General features: G+C 43.5%; 1 protein-coding gene across 1 annotated transcript; it reads left to right on the top strand.

The window, feature by feature from the left end:
• The first annotated feature begins 413 nt into the window (after nucleotides 1-413).
• On the top strand, nucleotides 414-9438 carry CCKAR (cholecystokinin A receptor). The gene is made up of 5 exons (XM_067735677.1): nucleotides 414-710; nucleotides 1390-1641; nucleotides 4729-4990; nucleotides 7223-7350; nucleotides 8290-9438. Exons 1-5 carry the CDS (start codon nucleotides 602-604, stop codon nucleotides 8820-8822), a joined length of 1284 nt encoding a protein of 427 aa, XP_067591778.1. The 5' UTR covers nucleotides 414-601; the 3' UTR covers nucleotides 8823-9438.
• Nucleotides 9439-11316: the final 1878 nt, after the last annotated feature.

Here is an 11316-nt window from a genome sequence, read left to right as displayed (position 1 = left end):
CATGGGTCCAAAGCTAAAAAGGCACTAACTGCTTTTATATAAGGAGGTAGAAACACAGTCCCTCCGTGTCCTTTAGTCCTGATGCTCTGCATTATGGTATCTGTTACTGTGTTAATTGTTTCTGTTTCACACGGCCAGTTTGGGCTTTATTCTGCCTATGTCTGGGACGGTGACAGGTTCCTATACAGAGAAGAGAGGTAATGTGTCCATGTGTGTGTGTGTCCACACCTGTGGGCATGTGTGTGGAAAAGCAGCGACACTCCAGGAAGGGTTAAGTTACAATCAGGCTGTCTGTGCTCAGGGCCCCATGGCTGGCCCAGGAATGGGATGGGCCTGGAAGGTGGAGCAGGCTTGCCTTGCACCAGCTGCTCTTTCCAAGACAGGAGTGCACATGCTTGCCCAGCTGGCCTGAGTGTGTGGAACTCCAGTCGCCTTTAAGAATGGCTTCAGAAGCCCACACCTGGCAATCACTCCCCCAACCCCCTTGCCCCTCCACGGCAGGTTCCATTTGGGAAACTCTCCAGTCGGTCATTAGAGGAATGAGCCGAGAGTGAGCCGTTCATCAGCTCGCCAGCGCTTGGTGAAAAGCAGCAAAGCAAGGATGGATGTGGACAGCCTTCTCTTGAATGGAAGCAACACGACGCCTCCCTGCAAACTGGGGATCGAAAACGAGACGCTTTTCTGCTTGGATCAGCCCCATGCCTCCAAAGGTAGGTGTCAGAGGCTGATACTTTAATTCAGAAAACTATTAAGTTGGGGGAAGAAATCAGCAAAGGCAAGGCTGACTGCAAAAATATAACAAAGTCCTCGTGAGACAAGGCTGGGTAAAGTCATCTGTTCAGAAGTTTGGATAAGAGATCAAAGAGCAGAATTGAGTCCAATGTTCTTCTTGGTCCCCAGGGGAGAGTTGGGATTAATGTACAGGACTCGGGGGCACAAAAGCAGTGGGAGGAGGACCTGAAGTGGAGCCAGAAGAGAGGACAAGTGTAAAAGCTTGAACTTACAAGCATCACAGAAAAGGTGCTGTCACAATCTAGCTGTCGCCTTTTCTTGGGGGAAATCAGTGTGAAGAAGTGATTATAGCGAAATAATGCTTAGCAGCTAGGAAAGAAAGCAATCACTATTCACTAGAGGGGCTTTGTTCTTAAGAAAAAGTGGTTCCCTGAGTGAGTGATCCTTTAACAGACCAACCTTTTAGAAGCAACTGAATCACTCTGTGCTCTCCTCACTTTGTTTCTGCAAAATATTGTTAAGTACAGGGAGAGCTGGGTTCAATGATGTCCGCCCCTGAAAAAAAAAATCGGCAGGAAATAAGTGCTTGGTGCGCGTGCTAGGTTTTAACATTCTGCTCTCATAACCTCCATCCCTCGTCCGCGTTCCTCCTCTCAGAGTGGCAGCCAGCCGTGCAGATTCTCTTGTACTCCTTGATATTCCTGCTCAGTGTGCTGGGAAACACGCTGGTCATTACAGTGCTGATTCGGAACAAGAGGATGAGAACGGTCACCAACATCTTCCTGCTCTCCCTGGCTGTCAGTGACCTCATGCTCTGCCTCTTCTGCATGCCGTTCAACCTCATCCCCAACCTGCTCAAGGATTTCATCTTTGGGAGCGCTGTCTGCAAGACCACCACCTACTTCATGGGTGAGTTGCTGCTGGTGCCTATTTCTGGAGCTCGCCCCAGACCCTGCTCAGCCCCAGACCTTCCCCAACCCTTAACAGCCAAAACGAAACATCTGTCTGTGTGGGGCTAGGTGTAAGAACAGAGGAGCTGGCTTTATGAGGGGTCAGTCCTCATAACTTCCCAGAAGTCAGTCCCCAGTTTTAAGGGTCAGTTTCTCAAAGTGGAATAAGTTGGTAAGAAGCCACAGAAGAGGTTGGTTTTGCTTGCTTCTGTTAGAAAGTAAGACAGATGCAAGCCGTTCTGTTCCTTCCTGGAGGTCGTTGATTGTATTCTGAGCTCTACCCAACCCAAGGCATGGCTTTTGGGGTGGCCAGGGTGCTGGAAGAGGACTCTTTCTGCCATTGCTCTGGCTTTCCTTGGGAACAGGGACTATTTGAAAACAAGTTTCATCAGAGGTCTAGATTCCCTTCTCAGGATTCACTTCCCAGACTGTTTTCCCAGGGTCTGGGACCATCTCAGGCACAGAGAGAGAGAGAGAGACCTCTGCCACTAGACGAGGAATTGAATTTGCTCCTAGAGCCTGTGGGTCACTAAGCTGACACTGGTTGGCTGAGATATGCAGCTCTCTGCCTTTGCCAATCAAAATGATGGTGATGATAATAAAAGTCACAAGAGCTAATATTTTTGAATGCATTTTTTGAGCACCAGATATTCTCCTAATTGCTTTGAGTTTTTACTTCCATGATCATATTTTATCTCCCAACCACCCTATAAAGAATATACAGTTATCCTTCCCTGTTTCACGGAGGAGGGAACAGAGGCACAGAGAGGTTAATAATGTGCCCAAGGACACACAGGTGGTAAGCTACAGAGCTGACTTGAACCCAGATCGGTAGCCACAACAGTGGTGAGTACATGACCTCGCTTTGCCAACTGTTGTGGCTCTTCTAAGGCGGAAACAAAACATGTCTCTTTGTCCCCTCTGTCTGCCAAAATGCTTTGTCCCTTGCCCATTCTGAGAATTAGCTGGGAGAGGAGGAGGAGAGGCGGGGAATGAGGAAGGAGTTGTTGTTTGTTCTGACCTAAGCTGGGCCAAATACGCAGAGCTGAGTTGGGCTAGGGCAGCCTTCAATGACCGGAAAGCTTTAAAAGCCTTTATTTCTCCCAGTTGAGGAAGCAGGATCCAGCAGTGACGAAATGACGATGAATAACTGATCTGCGTGACATGGACAAATAGCCAAGAAAGTGTCAATCTGGGTCCAGTCCTCGACTCACAAATGAAAAGGATCATTGTTAAACAATGACGCAATAATAATAACCAACATCTCAGTGCTTTAGGCTTTCAAGACCTGTCTGTATATATCTTATGATAATACTTAATAATCTTAACCGGGGTTTGTGGAAGGAGATTTAAAAAGAGTGCGCGTGTAGCGGCACAACATTGTGAATGTGCTAAATGCCACAGAACTGTTCACTTTAAAATGATTAAGTTTATGTGATGTAAGTTTCACCTCAACCAAAACTGTTTTAAAATAGCTGGGGTCTGAGCTAGGAGCCTTAAAACTCTTCCTGAAAATTTCTCGGACAGACTGTTCTAGAAAATGAAAAGCAAGATAATTCTGAAAGTGTTTGCAATACCATAATGGTTTTGTTGGATTTCTGATTCCAGTGATTTCAATTCTTCCCTTAATTTTATGTTCTCCTCGATACTGTTTCTAATAGTTAACACTCATTAAGCTCCTAATACAGAGCCAAAAAAAAGAATGCTTGCCTGCTGGTGGGTTTATAAGTACAGTGGACCCATTGTACAGACTTGACTCTGAGGACTTTGGGGCTGTACCCTCTAATTCAGATGTCATCAACTCCTTAGAGTAAAGTCCTATAAAACACAGCAAATCCTGTCTCAGACGTAAGTTCTTATAGAATGGTTTCAGGGTTGTAGATTCCTTCAAGTCTCTCAGGAATACTCTGGATATTCTCCCTAGAAAAAGAATATTTTTATACATAGTTTCACAAAAGGCCCCAGGCTAAGAACTCCTCCATCATGGTAAGAGATAAGAGAAGAATCAGTTGAATTTATGGATGAAGAATTAAAGGGAATTTTAAGGGGATATGAGATTATAGTAAGTATGTACCCACACAAAATACAAAAAATAAGGAAAATTAAGCTTTTTTGACTATACGTAAGTATATCCTTTTGAATGAGGTGTTTTGACGTCTTTCTCACTGATGATGCATGTTCCTTTTACAAAATACAGAAAGCAAAGAGAATGAGAAAAAAGGCCCTAGTCCTTCCACCCAGAGAAAAACGTTAGTTATAATATGGAGAGTTTCCCCTTCTTCCTTTTTCACTAGGTAATTTTTCAACACTCCATTTGGAAACTTAGAACGTTTCTCTCTTAAAAACAGTTTGGGGACTTCCCTGGTGGTCCAGTGGTTAAGACTTCCCCTTCCAATGCAGGGGGTGTGGGTTTGATCCCTGGTCAGGGAGCTAAGATCCCACATACCTTGTGGCCAAAAAACCAAAACATGAAACAGAAGCAATAGTGTAACAAATTCAATAAAGACTTTAAAAATGATCCACATCAAAAAAATCTTTAAAAAAAAGTCTGTACTAGAAATTTTCAGGAAGAGTTTTAATGCTCCCAGCTCAGACCCCACTGAATTTTCAGGGCCACAGTCCTTGAGAATATTGGGTTAAAAGGTCAACTTAACTATGCAGATCACGCTCAAAACTAAAGCTATTCTACAGGTCACTCAGAACCTCTTCTGTGGGATAGGAACATATTTCATCCACTTGGTTATTAATTAATGAGCGCCTTCAGCCTAGGAAGGAGTTGGTTGTAATCAAAGTTCAATAAACTTATCTAAAAATTGGCAATAAGATGTATTTGCAAACACATTTCTTTACCTGCCTCAAATCGTTTTGGGAACAAAGCTGGGAATAAGTCATTTTTTTTAGATATACACACACAATATTCTTACCCTCTGAGCGTTTTCCTCTGCTATCTATCAAACCTGCGCAGATCAGGTATGCTTAAGCTCATTGTGCAAATAAACCTTGGATTTCAGAGCCTGCGTAACCAGCTTCTTTGTTCCTTTTCCAGGCACCTCTGTGAGTGTCTCCACCTTTAATCTGGTAGCCATATCGCTGGAGAGATATGGTGCAATTTGCAAACCCTTACAGTCCCGCGTCTGGCAGACAAAATCCCACGCTTTGAAGGTGATTGCCGCTACCTGGTGCCTCTCCTTTACCATCATGACTCCGTACCCGATTTATAGCAACTTGGTGCCTTTTACCAAAAATAACAATCAGACCGCGAACATGTGCCGCTTTCTACTGCCAAATGATGTCATGCAGCAGTCCTGGTAAGGCTGCATGGGTTTATTTGTTTAATACAACTCGATATAATTTTGCAGGTTTAATAAAAACTGGAATGTATTGTCCAGTGTCTGGGGGGATCAGTCTCCTGGAGACTTATCGAGAAGTTTCACTCTAACCTCTTTCTAGAGTAACAGTGACTGCAAACACTTAGAGTGCTGTGTTTTAAATGCTATATATATATATGTATATATATATAAAAATTCAACTAATCCTCTCAAAACCCTATAGGGTGGGTACTATTATTGTCCCCATTTTACAGAGGAAACTGAGACATGGAGAGGTTAAGCAAGTCACTCAAGTTCCCAAACCTAGAAGAGATAAGAGAGCATCTGGTCTTAACCACTATGCAGTGTGCTTCTGGAAGAGCTCTGATTTTCCAAGAACTGGAGGTAGAGCCGAGGATGAGTTCCAAATCCCACGTGGTTTTTCTTAGAGCTGCAGCTGTGGTATTTGCACGGGACACTGTACTGGAAATAAAAAGGCAAGGTTCTAGTACCTGTTTCTTTGCTTACTAGTGGGTGATATTGGACAAGTTCATATAACCTCCCTGACATTCAAGTTCTTTATCTACACAAAGATTTAAGAATAAAGATTTTTTTAATCTACCTCATTAGATGGATGTGAGATTCAAATGAGAGCATGTTTATGAAAATGTCACTAAATATCTTTAAAAAGGCTACACAAATACAGGACATTATGTTTACCAGTTCCCAGCATGTTTTAGAAGCAGGGAGCTAGACATTTAAAAATGGCTCAAGGGCTTCCCTGGTGGTGCAGTGGTTGAGAGTCTGCCTGCCAATGCAGGGGACACGGGTTCGAGCCCTGGTCTGGGAAGATCCCACATGCTGCGGAGCAACTGGGCCCGTGAGCCATGACTACTGAGCCTGTGCGTCTGGAGCCTGTGCTCCACAACAAGAGAGGCCCCCGTAGTGAGAGGCCCACGCAACCCGATGAAGAGTGGCCCCCTCTTGCAGCAACTAGAGAAAGCCCTAGCACAGAAAAGAAGACCCAACACAGCCAAAAATAAATAAATAAATTTTTTTAAAAAAGTATTAGACATGGGAATAAATGGGAAAATATGAGCTGTACATAGAAAAAAACTGGCAATAGAAACCAACCCTAAATAACACAGATGTTGGAAACTTCAGACAAGGATTTAAAAAAAACATAGCTCAAAACTGAGATAATTTCTGCTTTCTTTGCCTTCCTTTTTTTCATTTCAACCAAGTAACGCGTACACACAAAAAGAGTTATGTTGCAAATGAGGGACTTTTCCAAGATTCGAAAAGAACTCTTATCAAAACATGTCCAATTGAAATGAGAAATGGCTCAGCCACCGTGAGCCTCTGACAATTTTATGGCCTAATTGCGTAATCTTACACATGCCAGACTGCAAAAGTGATTTAGGGGCCAGACTCATAAAGAAGGAGGCTGCAATTCTTCAGGAATCAAACATATTTAGAGAAAGCATAGCTCTGGCCCACCAGGCACTAGAACGAGCTTGCCACTGTGCCAGCGGGTCAGAACAGCCAGAATGCTTATTTTGCAAAACCAAGGAGGTTTTCCATCATTGCTACCTATGCATTAGACGATTCTGTTGCTATAAAGTCAACAAATGGTATATTGTGATGTTTAAGAGCATGAGTTCTAGAATTGTATTGCTCGGCTTCAGATCTCACCTTTGCCACGAGCTGTGTCATTTTGGACAAATTGTTTATTGTCTCTAAGTCTGTTTCCTCATTTGTAAAATGGGTATCATGTTAATAGTACCTACCTCAAAAGTTATTATGGGAATTAGATATAGTAATATATATATATACTATATTGAAATTGAATAAGTCATCAATGAATGTAAACTCTTATTATTATTATTTCAGAAACCGTTTTATTGAGGTATTCACCTACTCTCATTGGCTTGTTTGTTTTTTCTTCTTTAAGCTCTCATTTGTTTTAAATGGAGACTTGTTTCAGGCACAGACTTACACCAAACTTTTCCATTTAACTAGTCCTTCATAAGAGACTTTATCTGAAAGAAAAGAAGTAAACAACTTCTAATGACTGACTCTCCAGATGGGGAATTTCCAAAGATATTAAATACTAGTAATTAATGTGTTTCCTCAGACTCATTAAAATGGAGATGAGCCCTGCTTATTCCATCCCATCTGAGTTTGAAATGCTAGAGATGCTGGTTATTGGATTGCTTTTTATTTTATTAGGCACACCTTCCTGTTACTCATCCTCTTTCTTATTCCTGGAATTGTGATGATGGTGGCATATGGATTAATCTCTCTGGAACTTTACCAGGGTATAAAATTTGATGCTAGCCAGAAGAAGTCTGCTCGAGGTAACTATCTCTTAGCTGTATGTTGATGCCAAAAGATTACAAACGCTTATTTTCTGTAACTTAAATGGATATACCCAGAGTGTGTATAGGGTATATTAGAGGTTTTCAAAAGTCTTCTTAGGAGACTCTGTGTCCTAAGGCACAGTCGTGAGACCCAGTGTCTCTATTCCTCATCTGTAAAATGAAGAAATTATTCCTCTCAAAAGGGTGCTGAGTGGAATAAGATGACATAATACACACATCACCCAATTACAAGCCGAGGGCCCATGGGTCCCAGGCTCTCTGTGCTGTTGCGTACAAATGGACCGCCTTCCACGACCAAAGCAAATTGTAATTCCAGGCGCCATCCTCTCTGCTCCCCTCCACTCCTGTTGCAGCTGCCACAGAGCCTCCCGTCCCCCCTTTCATTAGAGTCCACTCGCCGGAGAAACTTACCTGACACCTTTGTTGGTATCACTCGCCGCCCCCCTACACACACACTGTTCTCACTCCACCCCTTTACTCAGCTCTTTACCACTTATACAACTTCAAGGTCTTCTTTGGGTTTTGCTCATTATGCAGAGTCCTCACAGTAAAAGCAGTCTGGAGCTTTCCCAAGCAAGCAGGAAACTTCCCCCTGAGGGGCTGGAAGAAGAGTGTGCCTGTTCATTCTTGAACAGTTCTTTAGCCCTATGATGTACATATGTAAAATATTATTTTACTATTATAAATTATGTACACCAGATGCTACACAGTATTTTAGTAGTTTTAAGTAGCTTTTCATTTGAAGGAAAGGACTAGTGTAAACAATACCTACCCATGTCAACCAGGCCCGAGGTCGCCTGCCCAATAGTACAGTTCAAGTGTGGTTTAGCCCCTTGATGCAGGGGGCAGGGGTTCCACGCCTTCCATCTGGCATGACCCATCCCGAAAAATAAGTATTGTCCCTTGCCCATCCAGAAAGGAAGCCGAGCCCCGGCAGCAGCGGCAGATACGAGGCCAGCGATGGGTGTTACCTGCAGAGGTCCAAGCACCCAGGGAAGCTGGAGCTGCAGCAGCTGTCCAGCAGCGGCGGCGGCAGGCTCAGCCGCATCAGGAGCAGCAGCCCCGCAGCCAACCTGATGGCCAAGAAGCGGGTGATCCGCATGCTCATGGTCATCGTGGTTCTCTTCTTCCTCTGCTGGATGCCCATCTTCAGCGCCAACGCCTGGCGGGCCTTTGACACCGCCTCTGCAGAGCGCCGCCTCTCCGGGACCCCCATCTCCTTCATCCTCTTGCTCTCCTACACCTCCTCCTGCGTCAACCCCATCATCTACTGCTTCATGAACCAGCGGTTCCGCCTCGGCTTCATGGCCACGTTCCCCTGCTGCCCCAACCCTGGTCCCCCAGGAGCGAGAGGGGAGGCGGGGGAGGAGGTGGAGAGCAGGACCACCCGGGCCTCTCTGTTCAGGCGCTCGTACAGCCACGCCAGCGCCTCTGCCCCGCCCCCATGAGCTGTGCCCTGGCCGCCAGCACCAAAGGATGGAGCGGGGACCGAGGGAGGCAGCAGAGAAGGAGAAAAGGAAGAAAGCAGGAGGAAGAGGAAGCGGGAAGTGAAGGAGCAGGAAGGCACCATCCCCAGTGCGAACTATTCCTTGTCTGCTTGGCATCCTTCCGTCTGGGTGCCAGGGGAACACTACTAGGGCGGGGCCGGGGCTGGGTTTCCAGGCAGCTCCAGGCAGGCAGTTTCCATACCAGTCACCATTCGAAAAACCTCAGCAGGCCGGTAACAGGAGTCCAACAGGACTCCTCCTGCACGTGTAATTGCCAAGCACGTGTTCAAACTGGGACGCGGACCCTACTGAGCTTTAGAAGTGGGGCTTTGGAGTCGGCTGTCACTCCCCATAGGGACACCCTTCTGTGCACTACGGCTTCTGCTGATGCAAAATTGGGGGGGCTACTTTGCCCCTGGGGAGTCCATCACTCTTTCACGTACATTCTGTAGCCACCCACCTCATCATGACCACGAATGGGAACCCAAAGCAAACCCTCTTCCGGCCGTTTTCTGTAGTAAAAGAACAGCCTGACTTGTGCCCCTTGAGGTCGGTCAGGGGCATTCAGAGACATAAGTTTATGTCGTCATCAGAACAGCATCTGGAAAGTTGTCTAAACGATGGAATTTGGAACTTATATTTCTGAAAAGAAAAGAGTATGTGGCAAGTAGCTGGATGGAATGCTGTCTTAGCATAAGGAATGTTAAATGCCAGAGGGGGCATAGAAACATTTTTCTACTTTAATAATATATATTGCTTAAGTCCACCTTTATATGGTGATATGAAACCCCATGGCTTCTTTGCCTCAACTTAACTTCTCATACTCGTCCTCTTTTCTGGAAAGACCTCAAGGTACAAAGGAAAGCTGTAACCTATGTGCACCTGGCCAAGCTGGAAACAGGTGGAGTCAGGCCCAGAATAAAAACTGGCATACTTGGACTCAATTAACAAGCAGCTTTTGAAAGTCAAAGGCTGTATATGCCTTTAAGTACAATCTATGCGTTTGTTAATGTTCATAGTAATTTTATGTGTATGTGGAATATGAACAGAGAAGTACATTCTTTACATATATATATACTCTTCAGGGTGTTTAAAAAAAGAATAGCGGATGGAGGTTGGAATTCAGAAAGTGTTATCATTCTACATTCCTCTGCAACGGTTGGAGTTTCATGAACTTCTTTTCTTTGCAAAATTGGTGTTGAAATCTCTCTCCTCCAATGTAGAATCTCAGCTTAAAATAAGACATGAACTGTACATTTAGATACAAGGAAGTGCATTTCTAGAACAGAATGTGCCGATCCAGTCTACCAGCCCTCCTCCCTCCTCCCCACCACTTTCTTTCATAGTTTTCATGCCTCCAAGCATCTGAGAGGTGAGCTTTTCTTTTTCCTGTTTTCTTGGGTCCATGACCACCCATTGATCCATGCCTGACAGACACTCTTTGTGGTGCACAAGGGCTAGTGTTTTCAATTATTAAAAAAAAAAAATCAATACGGAAAGGGGAGGGGCAGAGAGTGGCAGGAAGTGATCATGAATAGGGGAAGGGACGTTGTATAATTTAACAAGATGTGAGTGTTGACATTTGTTGTTTTTTTGCGGGTTGGGGGTATAAAATGTTAACAGAGAAGAAATTATTGAGGATGTGAACATATGTTATAGGGGACTTTTCAATCCAGATGTTAGTTTTTCTATTCCTCAGACTACAATCTTATTTTAATAATTCTAACCAGTCATCTCTGTCAAAAATTTCAAGGTAAAAATTCAACTGACTAAAACGTGCGCTGCTAAAATAGTAATGATAAAAGGTGTAAGAAATGAAGATGTCTCCAATATTTGAGTAAATCCTACAAAACCTACCATTTTCCTGCCAGAAGAATAAACCTTCCTCTCTGACAGTGTTAGCATATAACTGAAGCTAAATTAGCCTCTTTGCTCCCCACACCTTATTGGAAACCTTTGGAAATTCCAAAGGTATGTTAACCTAAAAATAGGGTTGCCAGATTTAGCAAATAAAATACAGGATGTCCGGTTAAATTTTAATTTCAAATAAACAATTAATAATTTTTTTTGGTATGAGTATGTCCCATGCACTAAAATACATCTTATATTTTATCTGGCAACCCTACTTTAAAAGCATGTAAGAATATAAACAAGTTTTCCCAAATATAATATAGAGCAATGAAATGCATCTGTTCACTAAATTTATTGGAAAGTCTTTCACATAATGGAAGCTTTTTTAAAAAAGAAGAAAAATGCTATTAACTTTCAGAATCGGTGCCTGACCTTTGGAAATGGTACTATCAATAGGCTGATTTTACTTTAAGAAAAAAAATGTTTTTAACATAAAGCTATTCTAGTACTTTGTTGAGTCAATTGCCTTTATTTCATGGGAAACTGAATTCTTAAATTTGAAATAAAATGATGAATAGAGTTAAGAAAATAGATTCACCAAGTT

Source organism: Pseudorca crassidens, chromosome 4 (genome assembly GCF_039906515.1).
Source record: "Pseudorca crassidens isolate mPseCra1 chromosome 4, mPseCra1.hap1, whole genome shotgun sequence".
NCBI lineage: Eukaryota > Metazoa > Chordata > Mammalia > Artiodactyla > Delphinidae > Pseudorca > Pseudorca crassidens.
The sequence above is the reverse complement of the archived record's forward strand: the minus strand, read 5'-3'. Positions and strand labels throughout refer to the sequence as shown.

Excerpts from the sequence above, each read along its gene's own strand:
- CCKAR (XM_067735677.1), top strand. The coding sequence starts at position 602 with ATGGATGTGGACAGCCTTCTCTTGAATGGAAGCAACACGACGCCTCCC. Across the intron at positions 711-1,389 it reads TCAGCCCCATGCCTCCAAAG|AGTGGCAGCCAGCCGTGCAG; the intron begins GTAGGTGTCAGA and ends TCCTCCTCTCAG. Across the intron at positions 1,642-4,728 it reads GACCACCACCTACTTCATGG|GCACCTCTGTGAGTGTCTCC; the intron begins GTGAGTTGCTGC and ends TTCCTTTTCCAG.